Source organism: Paramormyrops kingsleyae, chromosome 7, assembly GCF_048594095.1.
Source record: "Paramormyrops kingsleyae isolate MSU_618 chromosome 7, PKINGS_0.4, whole genome shotgun sequence".
Classification (NCBI taxonomy): Eukaryota; Metazoa; Chordata; class Actinopteri; order Osteoglossiformes; family Mormyridae; genus Paramormyrops; species Paramormyrops kingsleyae.
The window spans coordinates 9,900,177-9,922,670 of record NC_132803.1 but is presented as its reverse complement, the minus strand read 5'-3'; the positions used below and the strand labels follow the sequence as shown (position 1 = coordinate 9,922,670).

The 22,494-nt window shown below is 50.7% G+C and overlaps 1 protein-coding gene across 5 annotated transcripts; it reads left to right on the top strand.

Moving 5' to 3' along the window:
- Positions 1-255: 255 nt before the first annotated feature.
- LOC111842151 (protein phosphatase Slingshot homolog 1-like) lies at positions 256-22,318 on the top strand. 5 transcript variants are annotated; one of them, XM_023808483.2, is made up of 15 exons: positions 256-700; positions 5,833-5,870; positions 10,761-10,867; positions 12,828-12,892; positions 13,374-13,495; positions 13,590-13,658; positions 14,192-14,257; positions 14,518-14,712; positions 14,994-15,087; positions 15,198-15,326; positions 15,700-15,746; positions 16,005-16,151; positions 16,313-16,513; positions 16,847-17,459; positions 17,735-22,318. In XM_023808483.2, the coding sequence occupies exons 1-15, from the start codon at positions 641-643 to the stop codon at positions 18,416-18,418; spliced, it is 2,637 nt and encodes an 878-aa protein (XP_023664251.2). In that variant the 5' UTR covers positions 256-640; the 3' UTR covers positions 18,419-22,318. The 5 variants fall into 5 exon arrangements, with proteins under 5 accessions (XP_023664251.2, XP_023664255.2, XP_023664254.2 ...); XM_023808487.2 differs by lacking the exon at positions 256-700 and adding an exon at positions 2,136-2,187; XM_023808486.2 differs by lacking the exon at positions 256-700 and adding an exon at positions 4,471-5,680.
- Positions 22,319-22,494: the final 176 nt, after the last annotated feature.

Here is a 22,494-nt window from a genome sequence, read left to right as displayed (position 1 = left end):
AATGTTTACATTTTATGGATCATATAAATGATTTATTTTCGTTTTAGGAAATCGAATCTGAGTTAGAATATACCTGGAAAACGAAGCACCTTAGATGTTATTAATTTGGAATTTCAGTTTATATGTGATTTATATGTGATTAACGCATATTAAAATGAAGGCTGTCAGAGTCGTTAGATCCGAAACATGTTTTTTACGTGTTTATGGATTATGTCATATCTGTCCTTTCGGATCAGTGATTCGGTGCAGCAGCCGCAAGGCGCATTCCCGAACGCACGGGACATCCGCGCAGCATCACCCCGGCGCTGCCGTGCGCTGTCCGTCTGCCTCTCATCACGCTCATCCGCCCTCTGCGTCTCATCCCGCACAATGAAACGTAACTTATTGTGTGGAGTAGAAACTCATGTGTTCGTGATGTCGTCGAATCCGTAGTTTTTCACCATACAAAAGAAACGGGGAGCGGCAGACTGCCGATAGCGGACGATGGATTTGCCATCATGGTAGAATCGGAGGGTTAGGTTTAACAAAGCGGACCTGCGCGTCCACTGTAGGGGGACAGCGGCGACACCGGCGTGGACAGCCCGCGCCTCCGACTCCTGTTTTGTGAGCATCGCCGTGCACGGCGCTCCTTTCCCCGGCTATGGCGCTCGTCACCCTGCAGCGATCGCCGACTCCAAGCGGCACCGCCAACGCGGGGGAGGTGAGTGAATGGGGGAGACTTGCCGTATGGGGAGTGCCGAGGAGGCGTGCGTCCAGCTAGGCCCCTCATTCCGCAGAAATTAAAGGATAAATGCACCATTGTCGATATGCTTGCTCAAAACACATTAGCGTGTTTTTTTTTCTTGAATTAAAACAGTGGCACTGTCAAAACCTCAACGAAGGCGTGTCGCTTTATAAATAATACCGACGGTCATCTCCTGTTAGCTAGGCAAGGATCGGTAGCAAGTCAAACGGGATTAGTTTAACCCGTGCACAGTAATCGAGCTGGTTTGATTTATACTAATTGCTAATATTTATAAAATGGACGCCTGGGAGCATGCAGGACGAACTGTATTACGTTGGCGGGCGGTGTTCCTATGCTAAGTGTCTGTGCGTTATTTAGATCCCCAGTAGGTTTATTAAAATATTATTTATTAGTTGTTTTATCTAACCAGTGTACCGCAGATGACCGCTGCACTGGTTAGTGCACCAGGTTTGCGTTGTGCATGAATGACATTTCGCAGCCAATGTCGTTTTAATCAGTTGGGGAGCTTGTCGTTCCAGCGTGCAAAATGCTCTGCCGACATTCACTTCAAATGACCCGTGAAACCGGAGCGAGTGGCTAGAAGATGCCAAATAAACATTGAAACATAAATATGATTAGCTGATTATTCATTAAAACCCAATTATCTCGCCGCACCGCCTGTTTTTTGTTATTGCATTTTTACTGTAAGGTAACTGTAAAATCTATTACTGTCAGGAGGGCACTTGCCTCATTAGATTGTTTATGGGGACTTTTATCATATATATACGTATATATCAGTAGTATATGTGAAAGTTTAAACGTGCAACATGAGACAATGAGCAGCATTCATTTATATATGTAAATGAAATATATAATTGGCTTTAGGTTAGTGGGGATGATCATTTCAGTTTGCTCCTCATTTAATCACGTTTTGATTGTCACTGTGGGTGTGATTCCACCATGGACTGATCCCAGCGGAGGCATGATACGCGATGGAAAAAAATCACAGTTCTTTACCTCAACAAATACAGTAAAGGATGGAAGAGCTGCTTTGGTGATAATGCCATACATGTTTTAGGACAGGTTCATATTTATCAGCGTGTGATCTGAATCTCAGGAGAGAAACGAAAGCCGAAACGCTATTTGTAGTCTTCTCAACGATACGACAACAAAAAGTCTCTACCCGGATATTATTATGGGTGTTGGTAATGCAGATTTTAATGATCGGGAAAGCGAGATGTTGACCTTTGAGCTTTAGCTGCATTTAGTTGCATTAGCTGCATTAGCTTCATTTAGGGTTAAAGGCTCGCTAAGGATCGATTCCTGCGCTTCCATGCAGTGGAAGCGTTTTTCCAGCAGGTGGCGACCTACTCATACATGCTGACGTATAAGTGTGCGAAGTACAGTGATACCTGCGGTTCGGGAACACAATCCGTTCCAGGAAAGTCGTCGTGAACCAATCTGTACGTGTACCAAGGCAGTTTTTCCCATAAGAAAGCATTGAAATTCGCTGAATTCGTTCACAAGCCTACCAAATAATATTTTTTATCAATTCATTTTCTGGTTTTTATAGTAAAAACTTTAAAGAAAAACACAATGTAGTGTGGCAACGGGCGGACCGAGTCATCGCGGGAGCAGAAAGAGACATGGAGACTTGCTTGCCGGAGAAATCACGCTCCTTATTAACAGTCCTTAACCCTTGTGTTGTTCTTGTTCTTAATGTTAATGGTTGCATTGTATAAATCTCCCACCATGTCTGCATCTTGCAGGTCGGCGATCTTACAACCTTATGTTTCCCATCTGTGTATTTGGGTGTCTGTTGTGGTCCTTCTATTTACAGTTGCACGCGGGCCATGCTACACTAGTATAAAAAAGGAATCTGGTCAAGGAATCTGTTCGTCAACCAAATTTTGTACGAGAACCAATGGTTTTTTTTCACAAAATTTTTGGTCGTGAACCAAATTGTTTGTAGACCACAGTGTTCGTGAGCCGCAGGCATCACTGTAACGGAAAAAAAATCTGCTACAGCTAAATGTTTGTTTGAAACGCTAGAAAATGACAGAGGCTGTGTGGGGTAGTTCTTAGGGAGTGACTTATTAACTTTTAGATTTGTGGATGTGAAGATGGGGGGGCATCTTAAAAATGTAACATGAATTGGCATTGTATTTGGAATTTATTGGAAATTGAAAATCACGTGGGTGGCATGGTGGCTGTGGACTGGAATCCTATCCAGGTTGTATGGCCCAGCCTTGTGCAGCTGCCTGGGTTAAGCTCCAGGGCCTTATGTGTCTTTAACAAGGATAAATGCTTAGAAGGTGGATGAACGGATAGATGGATTGATGAAAACACGATTGGCTAATAAACTTTAATTAGAGGTGCACCGATCCGATATTAGGGATCAATATCGGCACCCATCCATACCTAATTAGACGGATCGGGTTGGTAATATGTGATCGATCCACGTCCGATACTTACTTAGTTTTCGGCACTCTGTAAAAAGATTGATTGTATTTCTTGTTAAATCGATTTGTACAGTCAATCGCATGACAGCTCTTTCCCATTTTAGGTGTGTTTTAGTGGCATTCAAGCTGAACGTTAACGCTGCCACTCTGTTTTTGCTACTCAGTGGGTGTGAGCGCAGTGACTTCAGCCTGCTGTGACGTCACGTGCATACTCTTTGCAGCAGGAGCGTAACATCAGATAAAAGTGTGATGACCTGGGAGTATTTTATACTTTCAACAGCGATTTGCAATATTTGTAAAACCAATTTTTTTTAGAGGTGGAAGTAGCGTTTAGTGGAAAATCACAGTAAACAAAACGAAAAAAGCAATGTATGCTTTGGGAGTCGCTAACTTGTGATACTACTGCTTGTGATACACTGACTAGGGGCTGCAGTCGCAGTGAAGTGTAAGTGTTGTTGTTGCCAGTGGGAGAAAAATTGTGGGACATTTTAAGCATTTCGCCACTTGCGTATCCTCTCTTGGAAGATATTCAAATCGAACTGCAAAATTCCTCAAAAACGCTTAAAACAAGATGTACAAATGAGGTGGAACAGTATGTTTTGTATGTTTCTAATAGCCTAATTAAAGCTTTCTTAGCGTACAGTTTTTCACATGTATTTAGTGGTTTTAAAAAAAGAGCTCTGGTATGAGATCGGTACTCATCGGCCGACGTTGTTCGGATATCTGGATCGTAGTGGTTCTGCAAAAGTGGGATCGGTGCACCTCTAATGATAATATTAAAGGGAAAAAAAAGCTCACGCATTGGAATCTATCGATATCGGCAGTTGTGTATAGGAGTCGGATTGGAACTGAAAACATGTGGATCAGCCCATCCCTAGTTTTTAGTGATGCAGCAATTGCAATTTTCTTCCGATTCCCTATTTTATGCAAGTGTGACCTGCCAGTACTGATTTTTGCCTTTTTCTTTCTAAGATAGAAAAAAAAGAAATTGTGAAACTTTACAATTTTCCCAAAACTACATTAAGTTACAGGATCTTCTCTCACTTAAGTCTCAAAATAAGTGCTGACTGGAAGGAGGTACAAATAATTACCTGAAAATGAGCTGCTGTACACCCAACTTTATCTGACATATTTTACTTTACCAAGCAAGAGCAGGTGCAACAGATTTAAATAACAAAACAAATGTCATTTACTTATTTTCCAGTATGTTTATATTCACCAGGTTACACGACATTGACCATTTTCTCTTCATTTTAAGGCGAGTAAATAAAAAGTCCATAGGTTACAAACCTCCTAAGAAAACTGAAGTGTAGTATTCTCTTCCAAATAATAGGCGCAGGGTAATATTAATACCAACATTGCATGTTATGCAAATACTATTCCTACATCGCTAGTAAGCTAGTTTAAGATCAGGCTTTTTCATACCTTCATACTGTACAGACATTATAGCGCAGGGGGTCAAAGTTTCACTAAAACGTTTTTACTGTGTTTTTACATGTATTACAGCTTTCTCGTCTTCACTCACAGTTAACGTGTGGCTGTGAGTGTGCATGCGACTGTGAGGCTAATTCCTAACGTGTGGCGCATGAGTAAAATGGACCGGTTTGGTATCAGAAATACATGAGCCTCCGGTCCCCGGCCGGCCAGTCAGAGCATCTCTACTAGTTTTAATATTTTCCTTGTGTTTGGAAAGGGGTTCAAGGTCCCTATTTTGGATCTGCTGGTGAATTCTGGGGAATGTGGCGCCCGCCACGTCCGGTTTTTATGTGGAGCAGGTGTTTATGGGAAACAGCTGAAGGCCCCGCCGCCCCTCCCCCACACCATATAAAAAGTGCCGCTATTACTGCAGAGCTGTGGCCAGCAGTTGAGTTTTAATGATGTGTTCCTTTTGATTTCCACCTTATTTCATCAAGGCCCGGCTGGCTTTAACGTCGACGCCTCATCGTGCACGTAAGTGTGCACGCCGATTGGTTGCGGCGAGGCAGGAGCGCCAGAGATTCTCACACGTGTGAGAGTGTGCATGCTGATTCTGCCGGTGACGGCCTGTCGTTAACCTTAGCTGGAGACTAGCCGCTTATATTACAATGTATCGTAATGTTGCTTGGCAACAAAAATAACCCTCCAAGGGATCGATAAAGTTCTGTCTTGTCCGGGGGGGGCAACGCAGCTACTCCTTAGTCGTCTCAGAGCGGATGCTCTGGCCTCGCAAGCCGTTTCCGCTCAGGTCGGTCCACAGCCGAGGACAGGAAGCATTAAACTCACGGTCAGCATTCCTTACTGATCCCTGCATACGTATTTACACTCTTCTCTGAACGTGAAGTTTCTGTCCTCTCCCAGGCACCTATTATGTGCCTTTCTGGAAGCATGTGTTGACTTTCTCGGCCGGAGCTCGCTGAACGGACACGTTGCGGTGTGATGTAACGCACGCGGCGCTGTAAACACGGCCGGCCCGGGGCCATGACGCGCCTCAGCACCAACAAGGCGGCGCATTCCTGTAAGCTGATGAAATTGTTTACGGGTTAATTAGGCCTGTGGATGTCAGTGGCTGCCTCGTGGCAGTGAGGCGAAGTTGACTTTGGGGGGCTTGGTGCTCTGCAGCCTGATGTCCTTAAATCCCCCCCCCCCTTTCCCTTCTTCTCATTGCAGGTTTTGGGGAGTGATGATGAGCGGAGGCTGAGCAGGAGGTAAGCTCCCGGGCACCCCCCCCCCCCCCGCCACCTACACATCCCCTTCATTGTACCGGCTGACCTTTGAAAACATTATGTACTGATGAAGCAATTTGATTGGTTGATTAGCTGAACTAATGGTAATGTCATCTGGAACAGACTACTTGTGAACACTGTTCAGGATGTTCATATAACTGACTTATTCCTAGAGTGATAGCTGGATCTGCTTTTTCTCCTTTGTTTTTTTTTTTGGCCCAGTGACCTTTTTTGTCCTCCCCCAACACCCGAGAATGAACACTAAGCAGCCAGGGCCTGCATAATGGTCGCCTCCTTCCTCTCTCGGCCGAACAATCCTGCCTTTCTCCGTCCGTTTTCCCACCTTCCACATCGGACTCCTCCTCTGCCATCGTCTTCCTTTGTGCCATTGGGGTGGGGGGGCAGAGTTGCTGACTTTTCGGATTTTTTGACGGAAAACAGGAAGCTAACTTAGTCCTCGGGCCTCAGGTTACACGCCCGCCCCCCCCCACTCCCAGCTTGTGTGCCCTTAGTCCTGCAGCCAGAATCCAATGGCGGACAGATGTCCCCTCAGAAAGGTGTATGGCTTCAGCCAGGTTATCAGGTTGCTTCAGGTTGCATCATCCAGCCTGTAAGCCATCGTCCCTTAACTTCTCTGATCATCACGCCACTAGCAGTTTCCTCGACAGACCGAGTTTTGCTGGCTACACGTCAAGCCCAGTTGGAATCCAAACTGTGGGCCGGAACGGTGTTGGCTCGGCGCAGTGCGGCTGGCTGATGCCGACTGCAGGAACGCGCCGCGGAATTCCTCGCATGTTCGGAAACCGCAACTGTTAATCCCGCGAGGCCACCAGGGAAGGCGTGAGGAGCGCGGCCGTCGGAAAGGGCGGGTTCGTCACTGCCCCCTGTAGGATGCGTTATAAAATGCAACGCGGTGACAAGCACGGGATGGGTTGTGTGGACGGCCCAGCTCAGGCTTAACTCATGCGGTGGAAGTTTCTGAAAGACACGTGGAATCATTTGCATGTGGTGTTTCAGTATGCTGGGTGGTGGTGGGGTGGGGGGGGATGTCCTGGTGGTTCAGTACCAAGCCTCCTTTGCTTCTACTCGCTAGTCTCCATCTGGATCTTTCACCGCCAGCTTCGTTGTGCTCAGGGCGGTCCTCGCCCCCACCCTGCCCTCCTCCCACACCTGCTCGCCCGTGGCGAGCCTGAATGCGTGCACGCTTCTCCGAGGGCGTGCCTGAGCACGTCTGGGCCCCACCCGTGCTCCGATGGCTCGGGGGGTACGCTGATTCCATTCAGGGTAGAGAGCTGGGCAGTGTCACCTGACTCGCCCCCCCCCTGCCAGAGGGCGCTGTCTTGCCCGGCTCTCAGAAATCTGCGCCTCTCTCAGACACTGCCGGCAAATATGACGCATTTTTTCATGCTCCCGTTCCATATTGAAAGCAGTATGTCTGGGCAGGTTATAACGCAAATCCACACCAGAAGGTTCTGGGTTTGCATAAATGGGGAGGCCATTCGTTTCAAAGCACGAGCAGCTACTTTGAGCATTATGACGTGATGCAGGGGATGAGGTGTCGGGTGACCGGTGTCCGTGAGCGGGTGAAGGGGTTAGGGAATAGACGGGGGAGCGCTTTCCTCCCACGCTGCGATCTTGTCGCACGTGATGTCGTCATGGCGATGCGGGAGGCGCGCCAATAGCAACAGTTGCGGCAGAGCCGCGTGCCGGTATTTCGCTCCCCAGCGGTCGATTCCGTCGCTGCGGAATGCAGGCTGGAATGCTACTGATAGGAATCCCATGTGAAATGCTGATGTTTCATGTAGCATTTGAATATCTGGAGGTGGACATGGGGGGGGGGTTCAATCTGTAAGTGATTTCCCGCGACATTGTGTGCATGTCCCGGAGCTGCTAGTGTGAGTTTCTGTGACCTTGTGTGGACATTTTGGGTAAAAAATGGCCCTTTGTATATGTCCTTGTGCAGCGATACAGAGCTTATTTTTAGATCTGCGTTTTGATCCTTGCGAGGGTGGAGTTGGGACTCGTGTGGCTTTAATGTGAGTCAATATAAAGCCCCCCCCCCCTGGATCTGCAAACAAGTGCCGCCGACAGCCTGCCTGTGTGTATCTGTCTGTTTCCATACCAGCAAATCCACGCAGATTAGAAGGAAATCCCAGCCTATATGACATTAAGATGGTTTTGTTTGCGGGCAGACGATGACCCACATACTCTGCACTCCAAAGGGAGTCCGACCTCGCTCTTCTGAGAGAATCCACCAGGCCACGTGACCCTCTTTCCCTTTTTTGTATTGAAAGTTTCGTAGGAAGTGTGATATATGGTCATTTCCAGGGAAATCTTTAGTTTCTTGTAAAGTCGTGATACTTCAGGTTCACGGCAACCAAGAAAACAGCCCCTCTGTTTCGGCAGAAGTGATCAAGCTGCACAGATTTGTTTTAGCTTTTGATCTGCATGCCCTTACGTGAAAGCTTCAATTTCTGCTGCATGTTTGTTCATTTGTTTGGCTTTGGAACTGACTGAATTTCATAAGGAATTAGTGTCATTCAAACAAATATTTGGGGCGGTAAAGTCTACAGGCGATGACGAAAGCACATCGCTTTCACGCACGATTCTCTCTCAGCGGATGTTTCCATAATCCCTGTGAGTACAAGACTGTCGCTGTGAAAAGTGAGACTCCCCCTTGAGAGGGCCCCGTTGCAGAACAATAAGGCGACGGGTGCAAGGAACCCCCCTCGGGCACCCCCGCGCCTGAGTTTCAGCGACGCCCAGGTGAAGGCTGATTGGCTGCTCACACGCGTTGAGGCGTGCTGGCACGCTCTCCCTGGAGTGCCGCGGGCTGTTCCTCGCTCACTCTGAGCGGCGTTAAAGAGCAGGACGGTTGGCCGGTGGCGGCATAGCGGGCGAGATGCGGGAGTGGCATCTCTCCTCGGGACGGGACGTCTCACTTTCCGCCATCCTCGGCTGCTGCGGCGACAACTGCGGCGCCCGGCTTCGCTGAGGAGCATGTGACAGGAGCGGCCGGCGGAGACCTCGCAGGGGAGCTGCCGGCTAGCTGTGTGACAGGAAGCTGGAGAGGGTCACCATTTGTGTGGGGGGGGTGTCTGTCGAATGAGGAACAGTGTTGCCTTTGGCTCAAGGTGGCTGCGGTGGGTAACCAGAAGAGGAAGATCAGCCGGGGAGGGGGTGGGGGAAGACGGACAGGACGCACCACGGAGGGGTGACAAGCTGGAGTGTCTGTCCGTTCCTGGGTGCCCCCGAGGTGACACTGGAAATACTGGGCTTTCCTTATTACATCTCCGGTGTGGGGGCCCCCACGGCAGGCGGCGCACCCCCAGGTAAAACGCAACTTTTTTTAGTGGAGTAGTGAAAGAGGACCACGGGGGGGGACTGCTGCGGGCGACCCTGAAGCGTGCTGGAGGCTGGCCTCAGGGACCGGCGACAGGGACGAGCCGCGGGGAGGCGGACAGGAGGAGGACGAGCGGCCCAGCATGCATCTGGAGCTGGATGCCCCCCTGGGGGCTGCTATGAGGGGGCTGCCCCACTTTGTGGAGAACGCTATGCTGACTCAGAGCCAGATATGTCAAATGTAAGAGCCGGGATGGGGATTGTGTGTGTGTGTGTGTGTGTGTGTGTGTGTGTGTGTGTGTCAGTTTAAAACGAAATCGGGGCAGGCATGTAGCCCACAGGTGATTTGTTTGCATTTTGATTGGTTACTGGTGCATTTTTCCGAGATTAATGCATGTTGTGACTGCAATTTAAATTCAGCAGAAAGCAGAATTAACATGGAGAAAAAAGCACACAGAGGCAGATTGTTTATGTGATAGATTATCAGCAGAATGTTTTACATTTACTGCCTGGTTCTGCAGATGTAAGGCTGATAAGCCGAGTCTGAAAGGAGAAGCAGCCTTGGTGTCTGTGACTCTGTCCTTGGTGTCTGTGACTCTGTTCTCACACTTCTACACTAATGGGCGGTAAGGAGAAGTTGGGCTTCTGAGTGTGAGGGCAGAGCTGAGTATGGCTCTGACTGGGAGATAGAATCGATGTTCCTCTCACGTTCCTCTCAGTGCTGACGTCCTGAGAGCCTTGCTTTAGCCCCTTCACACCCAGAGCGGCGGGCAGAAACGGGGGGCTTTTCGAAAGGAGAACCCTTTGGTGTTGTGAGCGCCGCCCTGGTGGCATAAAGAAGGGATTGGTGCAATGATGCACAAAGCAGAGGCTGCCTCCTGCCTTGTCCAGTCTCTCGTGCTGAGTTGCAGCTTGGGAGGTGGCCAGACGCGACAGACAATGGTTTCTCTTCCCATTTTTGGCCAGTGACCTCTAATGGGGGAAAAGCCTGCTTATTACTGGAAAACTTGAACTTGAGAAGTTCAATGTGTGAATACACTTGTATAGCTTCTATTCACATTTAATGTTTTCTAGCGATTAATTAGGAAACTCTTTCTGCGAATGTTTCAGAAATCTCTGGCAAGCCTTTCGCGTCATACACGTGTCACGCAAAACAGTGGTGACAGACGTCGCGGTGTGTAATCTCCTTCCGTGTTATCTTTGTGGCAGCGTTAACACGCCGTGACTGAACGCCGATAAACTAAGAGCTCGCTCAGTGAGTGTTACACTCTCACATGCTCGCGCGTGCACCGGGTTCCTGTACTGCGGTGGTAAATATCAGATGGGAATCAAACAGGCCGCTACCACAGACAGTCTGGAGGCAGGGTTTGCCCCAGCAGCGGGAGACAAAATGTCTCAATAACCGCAGAGGCCAAAATTGTAAGACGGAAGGGCAGCATGAGACGGGAGGTGCACAGAGGCAGGCTAGGGGGGGTCCGGAGGGGATGCTGAAAACGGGTGCCCGGCCTGACCCTGCGCTTTGTCTTTCAGCCTGAGCGAGAGCTTCTTCATGGTGAGGGATGCGGCTCTGCTCCTGCAGCAAGGCCAGAAGGCCCTCCCAACTGGCCAGAGGGCCGTCCCCCAGCACAGGCATGCAGGTGAGTGACGGCTGGCCCCGGGGGGCCACACCCTCCAGGACCCTCCTGATTTTCAAGCCGAGGAGAATCTAGAATTTGGGAATGCTGTCAGTTGTATCCAGCAGAGGGCGATCCTGAGTAACTGCAGCTGGGGGGCCTCTTTCCATATGGGAAGTTCCTCACAGGGCATCTGCCTTTATTTTAGCTCAGCTGCCCCAGTAAGGATCTAGTTGCATTCTCACATGACAGGCAGTAGTGGCCCATTACCAGGGTTAAACCTGTCAGTTTGCTCAGTATAATGAGTATAATGAAAATAATATATTTTTTTGTTTAAACAATACTTTTGTTCACAATGTGAGTTGGAAGTAGAGTTCATGTCAAACAAAAGGGACCTTTTATGTTTTCCGTCACGCTGTGGCGTAACCCGGCCGATCCGGTCCGACCGGCCGCCAGCTGACGTACAAACTCGCGGTATGTGGCAGGGGGGTGGAGCGTGCAGGTGGGCACCGGGCCAGATGCCGGGGGCAGGGGCGCTTGAGGGTGTCGGGGGTGAAGGCGACATGACATCACACCTCTCCATCCCCGTGATACTTGGTCAACGAAAAGACAAGCTCACGGAGTTAGACACGGGGCCGTCTTTGACCAGACCTCACGGATCCACGTGATGCATTTGACTGAGAGTTGGGGCAGAATGTGGGAAAGTAATAAAGCGTCTCTTTTTAAAAAAAATTACATAGCGAAGGGGTGATGTGGCGATGCAGCACCCGGGTGGGATCACTCAACACGCAGCGCTAGGTTGGGGTTCGAGCCAGCAGGCACAGAATGCAGCTCGCTGAGGCTTGTGCGTGCGTGTGTGTGTGCGTGTGTGTGTGTGTGCGTGTGTGTGTGCGTGTGTGTGTGTGTGTGCGTGTGTGTGTGTGTGTGCGTGCGTGTGTGCGTGCGTGCGTGTGTGCGTGCGTGTGTGTGTGTATGGACGATGACGAGGATGAGACATTACCTCACAAAAAAAAACCTACTTTAAAAATGTATGCAATGTGTGCATATAAAAAGATGCACATCAACACTTGGGAATAAACGCATCTGTATTTGACCCCTTACACAAGCGCGCCCCCCCTGCCCCCCTGCCCCCACACATGCACCTGACCTCCCCGGACTCCTCAGCGTGTTCAGGATGTCCGCGGCGGGGCGTTTCCCGCGCTCACAGGCTGCCAGGTTTCGGCTGAAACGGCTTCGCTCCCCCCCGCCGGTGCAGGTTCTGCGAAAGGGCGGGTCGCGTGGCCGGTGTTCGCCGTGCACCTTCCAGAGAGAGGTTTATGACATCTGTTTTTCATCCGTTATAGCTGATGTCATGACCACAATAACTAAGGTGGCCATTGTTTTTTTTTTTTTTGTTTTTTTTTTTTTTACTAGAGTTTGCACTTATTTCACTTCTGCTGCAGTGTCGTGTTTTCTCCCCCCGGGGTCCCGAATGGAGGCACTGGGCCAGGGACATGCCTCTCTGACTTTCCCACCCGGTGTCTATGCTGTAGCTTCAAGCATCCCGTCGGATTAGAGGAGTCCCAGATGTGCCCACAACACCTATGGTTACTGCTCGGTCTCCCTGGCCCCATTCGGCTTGGCCCACAGGGCTGGATTGCTCCCCTCCTCCCTGCCGTCCCGTTCCTGGACAAGCGCAGTCTGCCTGCAGTGTCCGTCTCCACGCGGCTGTAGATATGGGCTTGCTGACTGGGACGGGCTCTGTGTATGAGGGATGGGTGGCCATACTGGGCTGTGATACTGGGTGATTGCGGTAGGAGGCGCTGTCATATGATAAATCAGTCCCATAAGCACTCTTGCAAATCTTGTAAAAAGATTTTTATTGTGTACAATTTTATCGAGTTGGTAGATCAATGGAAAACAGGCATGTGAGGTGGGGTGGCGCTAAGGTTCTAATATTCTCCCACCAGGGGACTTGCCTAACGTTCTAATGTTCTCCCAACAGGGGACTTGCCGCAGCACCTCCAGGTGATGATTAACATCCTGCGTTCAGAGGACAAAATCAAGCTGGTGAGACTCACACTGCAGTCCTCAGCTTGTGTGTGTGTGTTTGTGTGTCTGTCTATGTGAGTGCATGTGTGTGTGTGTTTGTGTGTCTGTCTGTGTCCACTGTTAGTGTTTGTATTTGTGAAATGTGAAAAAAAACCTGTAACCTTTTACCTTGTGGGGACATGTTTTTTTCCGTTCCCCACAAGGGTAACCTGAATTTTATAAAAATCTATGAATGTAGTCGAAAAAGGAAAAATGTCTCGTATTTTGTTTGGTTACTTGTGGTTAAGGTTAGGGCTGGGTAGGGCTTAAGGTGGTCATTCTGGGATTGGAGTTTTCCCCATAGAAATGAATGGAGAGTCCCCACGAAAATATGAATACAAACCTCTGTGTGTGTGTGTGTGTGTGTGAGAGTGCGAGTGTGTGTAGTCTCTGTGACTCATTTGAGTTGTGAATGTGTCAGAACGCATTTAACACCCTCGCCCCCCCCCCCACCCCCCAGGCCGTACGTCTAGAGAGTGTGCAGACCGACCGTGTCAGGTACATGGTTGTGGTCTACACCAGTGGCCGGCAGGACGCTGAAGAGAGTGTCCTCCTGGGCATGGATTTCACAAACAAAGACAGGTACACCTCATCCCTCTCCCCCCCCCCCCCCCCACGTCTGCTATAGCTCACCCTGCTGGTTATAACCCCGTCCGTTTGCTGTGGTTTGTTCTAGCAAAAGCTGCTCCATTGGGTTGGTCCTGCCGCTGTGGAGCGACACAAAGATCCACCTGGATGGGGACGGGTGAGTCATCCAACATCGCGAATGAATAACACTGCCGGATCGAGTAACTGCATCCTGCGGAGGAGCGACTAGAGGGCCGTCCAATGAGCACACGCGCCCGTTAGCTGCTAGCCTGTTAGCTTCCAGCGAAGAAGGTTCCCCTTTTTGGCTCCCCAAGATCGATCTGCCTGCTGATGAAATGCCTGTGCTGGAGAAAATAAACTTAAAAATAACAGCTTTTAAAAAATATTCCCTGGGCTAACATGTGCTAGCCTTTACTCACCAAACCATCTCTCAACTAAAAAAGCTGCTTTTTTCGTTTTAGTTGGGTACCTGTTAGTCCCCAATCTGTCCTTTTGTGTTTTGTTTATCTAAGAGTTAAGTTCATTAGTAGAATTGGACAGTAGCCTGGCAGAGGCCAGGATATGGCTGTACAAGTAAGCAACCATGCAAAGTGAGTTCATTATAGGAGGCCAGACTGGCGGAGCCCCCCCTCGCCGTGCGTCCCTCCGTCAGGCATCTGACATGGCGTCATCTCTCCCGTCTGTCCACAGCGGCTTCAGCGTGACCACAGCGGGCAGGACGCATATCTTCAAGCCGGTGTCGGTGCAGGCCATGTGGTGAGTGGGCCAGATGTCCAATCAGCGAGGAGCTGAGGGGGGATTACGGATCGTGCTGGAAACAGTGAAGCGGTTTGGAGGAGGCTGGTAAAACAGTTTCTAGAACAGTTCACCAAGGTTTCTGGTTCAGGTGCCCAGAATGCTTGTAAAACCCCGTTTTTCTGGTGGGGGGTATTTCTTTAACGATGCGGGTCTGGCAGCAGGACACCGTGTCGTGACTCTCCCCACTGATGCGTCCGACCGTTGGTTGCCCACGGCAGGTCGGCCCTGCAGATCCTCCACAAGGTGTGCGAGGTGTCACGCCGACACAACTACTTCCCCGGGGGCATAGCGCTGTCCTGGACAGGCTACTACGAGAGCTGCCTGGCCTCCGAGCAGAGCTGCATTAACGAGTGGAACTCCATGAAGGACCTGGAGACCACGCGCCCCGACTCTCCGGCCCTCTATGCCGACAGGTGGGGCCACCTGGGCGTAAAACCCTGGGGGGCTATCAGGGTTTGCATTAGCTGAAGGGAACATGCTGGCAAGTCATGTTTTTAGAAAGTTTAGCAGAGTCTTTAAATACAGTTTAGTATAATGATCCTTGATGTCTTGTATATTAACCGGCAGTGGTTTTTAAGCCCGGAAAGTTTCTCTAGTCTACCACCAGGGGGCGCCTTCCAGTGTTTCTGGGTGATGGAGGATGGCAGGTGCGGCCAGCAGGGTTTTCCTGACGTGGTGCTCTGTCCCACTGCAGGCCCACTGAGAGGGAGCGGACGGAGTGTCTCGTCAGAGCCAAGCTCCGGAGCATCATGATGTCCCAGGATCTGGAGAATGTTACCTCCAAAGAAGTAAGGAATGGTGACTTGTAGGAGAAGCCGGGATTGGCTCAGGGGGTCTGGGGAAGGCCGTAGAATCAGAGACCCTTATACTCTATCCCCCATCTGCCCGTCCGGTCCAGATCCGTACCGACCTGGAGCAGCAAATGAACTGCAACCTGAAGGAGTACAAGGAGTTCATTGATAACGAGATGCTGGTCATCCTGGGCCAGATGGACAAGGCCACGCCTATCTTCGACCACCTCTATCTGGTACGGCACTCGAGGCCGTCGCCGTGTCGGGGAAAACGAAGCAAACCGCAGTATAATGAGTAGAGTTGCTGCCCGGGATGAATTCCTGTCATTAAATGCTCGTTTCTATGGGTTCCACGGAGCAAACGGAATTCTGTTTGGAGGGCGGGTGTAGAAAAAGGCAGGGAGGGGTGTCTCATCTTCCAGGGAACATTCTGGAATTTCTTACTTTAATGGGGCTGTACATTTTGAGAGAATTTTAGAACATTGCCCAAGTAAGGATGGATCATGAGAACACCTGGGTGACATGCTGATCTTAAAGGTGTCGTGTGACGTACATCGTGTGCCGTCTCCGCTCTCGTATAATGCCTCTGCTCCCCCCTGGCTGTTTCAGGGCTCAGAGTGGAACGCCTCGAACCTGGAGGAGCTCCAAAACTCAGGGTGAGTCTGGCTCTCCCACGAGTGCATCGCCTTGAGACTTTTAAGGTGGCAGCCTCACCAACGTGTCAGCTTCTCCCCTGATACGCGACACTGAAGTCCCAACGACAGCAGTGTACAATTCCCACAATATACCATTTACGAAACCCTGTGGTATACAGTACAATAAATCAGTAGTTAAACACTGTATTTAAATAGGGCGGTCTGGGATTTGACCAGTAAAGACAGGAATAATGAAACAGGTTTCATGGTCTTTTCCAGAGTTGGCTACATCCTCAACGTCACACGGGAGATCGATAACTTCTTTCCCGGGACCTTCGCCTACTACAACATCCGGGTTTATGATGAGGAGGCAGCCGACCTGCTGGCCCACTGGAACGACACATACAACTTCATCGTGAGAGCCAAGTGAGCTGAGGCAGAGCGCCTGGGGTGCTTTGGGGAAACGTTAGGCGGAGGGGAAGCGTCGGGAGGTGTCTGCACGGGGGCGTCTGCAGGGAGGTCTGCGTTGTGGGTTGGACCTTCGCAGACGTCGGCGAGCTATAACAGGCTGCTGGATGTCTCCTCAGAAAGAACCACTCTAAGTGCCTGGTCCACTGTAAGATGGGCGTGAGCCGCTCCGCCTCCACGGTGATCGCCTACGCCATGAAGGAGTACGGCTGGTCCTTGGACAAGGCCTACAGCTTTGTCAAGCAGAAGAGGAGCATCGCCTGCCCCAACGCCGGCTTCATGAGGCAGCTGGCCGTGTACGAGGGCATCCTGGATGCCAGGTCTGTCTACCTGTTTCCCGAGCCAAAATCCGAGCCAAAATCCTTGAATCCAGGCTTGGACATAGTGAGAATGATTAACTCGGGTGTTGGTTGTCAGCCTTGCCACTAGAGGGGGACATAGAAGAGTGCATGCTTCCATGTTTAATTTTTGTCATAGTTCAAACTGAAATTTAATACTAAACAAACTTTGTCAAGATCTTTGACGGATAGGAAATTCAAGTAATCCTTGTTCCGCCTACAAATTTGTCTACATTATCAAGACGCGGAAGAAGTTATGTATGTAAAGTGTTGTGTTTATTGTATAATCTAACCACGACTGTGTTCCGCTAACAGCAAGCAGCGGCACAATAAGCTGTGGGGTTCCGGCCCATACGGTGACGTTCCGGACGGGCCGCAAGGCTCGACCCAGAGCCAGGGCGCTGACGATCCAGACGACGTGACCGCAGCACCTCCCCCCCACGACTCCTCGTGGGGGGGTGCTTCCTGCAGGGCTGTTGGGACGGAGGTAGACCCCGCCGACCCCCCTAACTTCAACTACTGCTTCCGGCGCCTCTCCGACTCTGCTCTGGACAGCGAGCCGTCCACCCCGGTCCGAACCCCGGGGGGCCCTACGGTCTACATCGAGGTGGAGGATGTGGAGAGGGATGCCCTGCTGGATGATGCCGGCTTTGGGGGCCGCGGGGGACCCCTGGTTCACCTGCACAGGGAGCCCCTGGAGGAGCTACGTGCCCGGCTGGAATTCAGCACCGTGGAGGAGGAGGACGAGGAGGACGTGGTGCGGGAGGAGACGGAGGCGGCCCAGCTAGAGGGGAGGGCCCCTGACCATGGCAACGGCAGGCTGGCGTCAAGCTCCGCCTCCCTGGCAGCCCGAAACCGCTTCAACAACGAAAACGCCAACAACAGCAACCGGCTGAGTGCCAAGCGGAGCTGTCCATCTGGCTTTGATGTGAGTGTGGACATTTATATTAGTGTTACCGTCCGGGGGGGACTGAAGGCTGAGATGACTCTGCTCTCTATTCCTCTTTTCTCGACCTTTGGTGACCTGTAAGATTTTTCTAAGATTGTAAGATTTTTTTTGGTAGCCCGAATTCCATATGTATGAGACTTTGTGACCAATCCGGACGGCCGTGGTGCCACGTGGTTTATGCGCCTTCAGTCACACTCTGCCTCAACTCCCTCGCATGTCCCTCAACTGTCCCTCTCCGTCTGTCTTCTGTTTAGGACAGTGCTAGCATCGGGAAGCCTTACAAAGTGAAGCCCTCCTACCAGCCCAGTCCGGACGGCCACCGCATGCTGTCCGGCCGCGGGTACAAGGCGGCCACCACTGACCGGAGCCGGCGCCTTAACTCCGCCCGCTTCGGCTGCATCGCCAAGAACACCCTGGTTTCTGCCCCCGCTCCATGTCATGCTGTACAAGCCCCACCCCCAGCCTTACACTTCAAGGCCTACCGCCAGCAGCCGGGATTGTCAGCGAGCTGTGAAGGGGATTCGCTCTGCCCCCTAGAGGCTGATGCCATGGAGGATCTGCAGGAGGATGAGCAGATCGACAGAAAGGAGGGAGACGCCGGATGCCGGCCGGCTTCCGCCACGAGCGAATTGACCCTGCTGGAGCTCAGCCTTGGGGCAGACCGGCCTCCGGCGCAAGGGGACTCGGGACAGCACCAGGTGCAGCTTGAGCAGCCCGGTCTGGTCCAAAAACAGGCCAAGAGCATGAATGTGGAGGGTGTAGCCCCCGTCGAGGACATGGAGATGGACACCAGTGGGGTCAGGGAGCCTAGTCCCACTGGGACAGAAGCTCACCTACAGAAACTTGGGGTGACGATGCCCTCTGCACTGGCCAAGCAGGGCAGCCTTACCATCTTGCCAAGGGATTCCCCCTCCATAGACCCTCAGCCTAGAGAATAGGGGCTGCTGCCTGGCACTTTGCAGTTCTATCTCAAGCCTGCAGGGGGTGCACTGGTCGAGCTTCTAAAAAACAGCCAAAGGAAGCAATGCAATTTAGTCTGGATGGTAAATAATCCAGTAACTGGCTCCCCACTGTTTTTCCTGCAGTTCCAGCGGGGTCTGTAGTGCTGCAGTTCTCCTCCGACATGCATGGGGGCAGGGTCTGTAGTGCTGCAGTTCTCCTCCTACATGCATGGGGGCGGGGTCTGTAGTGCTGCAGTTCTCCTCCGACATGCATGGGGGCAGGGTCTGTAGTGCTGCAGTTCTCCTCCAACATGCATGGGGGCGGGGTCTGTAGTGCTGCAGTTCTCCTCCTACATGCATGGGGGCAGGGTCTGTAGTGCTGCAGTTCTCCTGCGACATGCATGGGGGCGGGGTCTGTAGTGCTGCAGTTCTCCTCCAACATGCATGGGGGCGGATTCTGTAGTGCTGCAGTTCTCCTCCGACGTGCATGGGGGCAGGGTCTGTTGTGCTGCAGTTCTCGTCCAACATGCATGGGGGCGGGGTCTGTAGTGCTGCAGTTCTCGTCCAACATGCATGGGGGCAGGGTCTGTAGTGCTGCAGTTCTCCTCCGACATGCATGGGGGCAGGGTCTGTTGTGCTGCAGTTCTCGTCCAACATGCATGGGGGCGGGGTCTGTAGTGCTGCAGTTCTCCTCCGACATGCATGGGGGCAGGGTCTGTAGTGCTGCAGTTCTTCTCCGACATGCATGGGGGCGGGGTCTGTTGTGCTGCAGTTCTCCTCCGACATGCATGGGGGCAGGGTCTGTAGTGCTATAATTCCAGATTGATGAGTAATGTAAGATAAGCCAAAAAAGGATAGATCTACAGGCTACTGACAGAACCATGAATGTTTGCCGATAAACCTCATGTGGACCCCCTTGCTGTTCCAGCAGCACAGCCCCAGGCACCCATGCTGTCACTTCCTGTTTAGGTCTTTCCCTTCCTGTCCCCTTCCTTCTGCAGATGCGGTACATTCCTGCTTTCCGAACAGCAAGACAGATGGTGTAAGAGTTGTGGATCATTTTTGACAGGCTGTAGATAAAAGATAATTAATGCTTAGTAGCTGATTTATTGTCCATCCTGGTACTTAGTTTAATTATACTGCTAGATGTGGTAATTGTAGACCGTTCAATTGCCAGGTATCATATACCGTATAATTCTGAGCTAGACAGGAAGGGTAGGTTTAAAGGCCTCTTAGGAACACATGACTAAGTTCTGTGTATTCTTCATTAGGGTGACTGCTTTTTCAGTCACGTTCTGCAAGTGCCAAACTGCCCCAATCAGTTAACAGATGAGCCGTCTGCTTTGAATGACATATGAGCCGTTCGGTAATGTGCCTGAGAGCGTCTTTAAATGGCGAACGAGTCTAATAGCTGATTTTTGGTGAACGGACTAACTGCTATCCACATCATGTAGACGATTCTTAAAACCTGCACAGGTAGGAGAAGAACAGTCTGGGTCACATGTCTGCTGAATCGCCTTTTACAGCACTAACCTCATCTGGTTATGATTTCTGTTAGTCAGAGGCAGAATATCTACCTGTAGCAAGAACTACTGGGCCCCCCTGCTGGGGCTTGAAAGTGGGTGTCGCTGGTATACAGTTCGTTATTCTAACCCTCTCCTCCCTGAAGCGTCTCCGCAGCTCATCTCTAGCTCCGCAGGTCGTGAGTCAGAGAGCTGACTGATCCATTCTGAAACTGCAGTCTGTGAATCTTCATCATATTGTTGTGTTTTCTCCCTTCGCTGTTTTTGACGGGCAGTTTCATCCAAGTTTGTTTTCTTCCTGCTTGTTGTTTTTTGTCTAAAAAAAGAAAAAGAAAACGCACGCTGCTTGAAAAGTATAATTACTGAGCGATCCGGCATCCGCCTGATCTGCAGGGCATGACCGTTGACGTACGTTCACTTGACTCACGCAGAGGAAGCAGTTTGACAGCAAAGATGAGGACCTCCACTGGTTCGTTGGGTCTCCTCATTTTGATCTCGCTGGACTAGCTCTTCCAGGCCGACCGGGCCACTTGAATCCCCGTTCAGAGGTTTACTGACGTTGACATAAACTTTGGTGCGAGTGGCGAGAGAGCCTGTTTTCCTCATCCCTCCATATGTCAGAAGAAGGTGAGAAAAGAGTGATCAGTTCGTACCCCTAGAACCTCCCCCCCCCCCCCCCCCATGCACATACTCCGTAAACGTGTAAGCAATCAAGGGACAGCTGGTAATGCCACGAGGAGTTGATGCAGCAAGGTGGAAAAGCCTCACGCTTAGTGACTCTGGACCCAGACGACGATTAGATTTGACTTTGGGCCAAATGGAGGAGAACTGTTTAACCTTCTATAGGTGGTCCCCGTGCAAGCAGCCCCGGACAACTTTGCACCCAAGGTTTCGTTGAGTTTGCTGACAGCTCCTCGCATTTTTGATTGCACGTGCCCTGCAGACACCGTGCCACTGAGCAGATCCAGGGTCGGGGGGGGGGGGGTGTTGATAGTCAGTTGAACGCCTCAGTAGCAGACCCTGCTTAACACTGTGCACACTGCTGCACACAAACGCCCAGCTACCTGCAGGTTCACAGGGTTTGTCCACTACCTTTGTGTGTGCATGTGTGTAATGACTATGTACAAAAGATGAGTATTTAGTTACAGAACATCTACGACTGTATACGACGTATGACATCCTCCTGGCCGAGTGTTTCTTTCGTGCCTAGTGTGTGAAATTGGCCATTAAAAATGACGGGAATGTTCTTGAAGTTAGTTAATGTTCGTAATTGTAGAGCTGGAAACTATTTTGGTTTGCTGTACGCATTCAGAGTGCAAAAATGTGACCCCCCCCCCCCCCCCCCACAGCACAAGCAAGAATCACTGGACTCACCAAGGATAAGCTGTTTAAATCATGTTCTAATATGGTCTCACCGTGATGAGGCGCCCCCTGTAGCTCATAGACGCACATGAACACGGCTGCTGTGTGTGTGTGGGTGTGTGTGGATAGCCTGGGCGGCTCTCACAGAAGCCAGAGCTCGCTGGCCAGAGGCTCAAGCGAAGGCCGGTCCCTACTGAGACCCCCTGAAGCATTTCGTAGAGCCTTTGGTTCGAGCAGCAGGCCCGTCCGTACCAAACACTGTGCATGGACACGAGGGCGTGCCTTGGCTTAGCTCGTTGGGCCCTCCTAGTCAACACGTCTTTGTTATGCACAGACATAAGTGCCTTTGGTGACGACGCCCTGGGTATAGGCACCCCATTGGTGCTATCACGCTGTTAATGTGCCGTGTAGTTTGGCTGGTGTCCACAAGGGGGCGCTGGCTGCAGCTGCTCATCCACTCCCAATTTGATGACCATCTTTGGTGACATCTGGATGATTAGCAGTAAATTTGGTGGGTGGAAACTGGAGTGTGGTCAAGTCATTCTGGTACCTGTTTACCATTTTATGGGGGAGAATGATTTCTCTCACAAAACGCACCCAAAACACATCGCTGTTCTTATATTCAACTGCTGTTTCTGTTTTTGTTTTTTTTCCCCATCCAAACCTGGGATATAGACTTTTGGTAAATAGATGCTCTAAGCATTAGGAAGTCACATGATTACAATATGACCTCATCTTAGCCAACAGCCCTTGACAAAGAGAGGGATCTATCCTTCCTGATACGCATACGGGTCTGCAGCTTGGCCTGTGATTAACATGAAGACTGCAGGCTGTAAAAGCATAAATATCAAAGAGGATGACAATTGTGACACATTTGTTTTATTTTTACTTTTTTAATTTAAGTCAAAGTTTATTTTACTGTGTTAAGGCATAATGCACTTTTTTTACATTTGTTAAAAACAGCATACTGTATGTGTTCAATATTGGAAATAAACTTTTTCATTTCTGACAAGATGTCTGTGATGTGTTCAAGACACAATTTCCGCTGCAGAGCAAGCTGTGTCCCTCAAGCCGTGTCCCTCAAGCCGTGTCCCTCAAGCCGTGTCCCTCAAGCCGTGTTCCTCAAGCCGTGTCCCTCGTGCTAATGGCAACATGAAACCGCGATTTAGAGGCACCGACCTCTCGCAC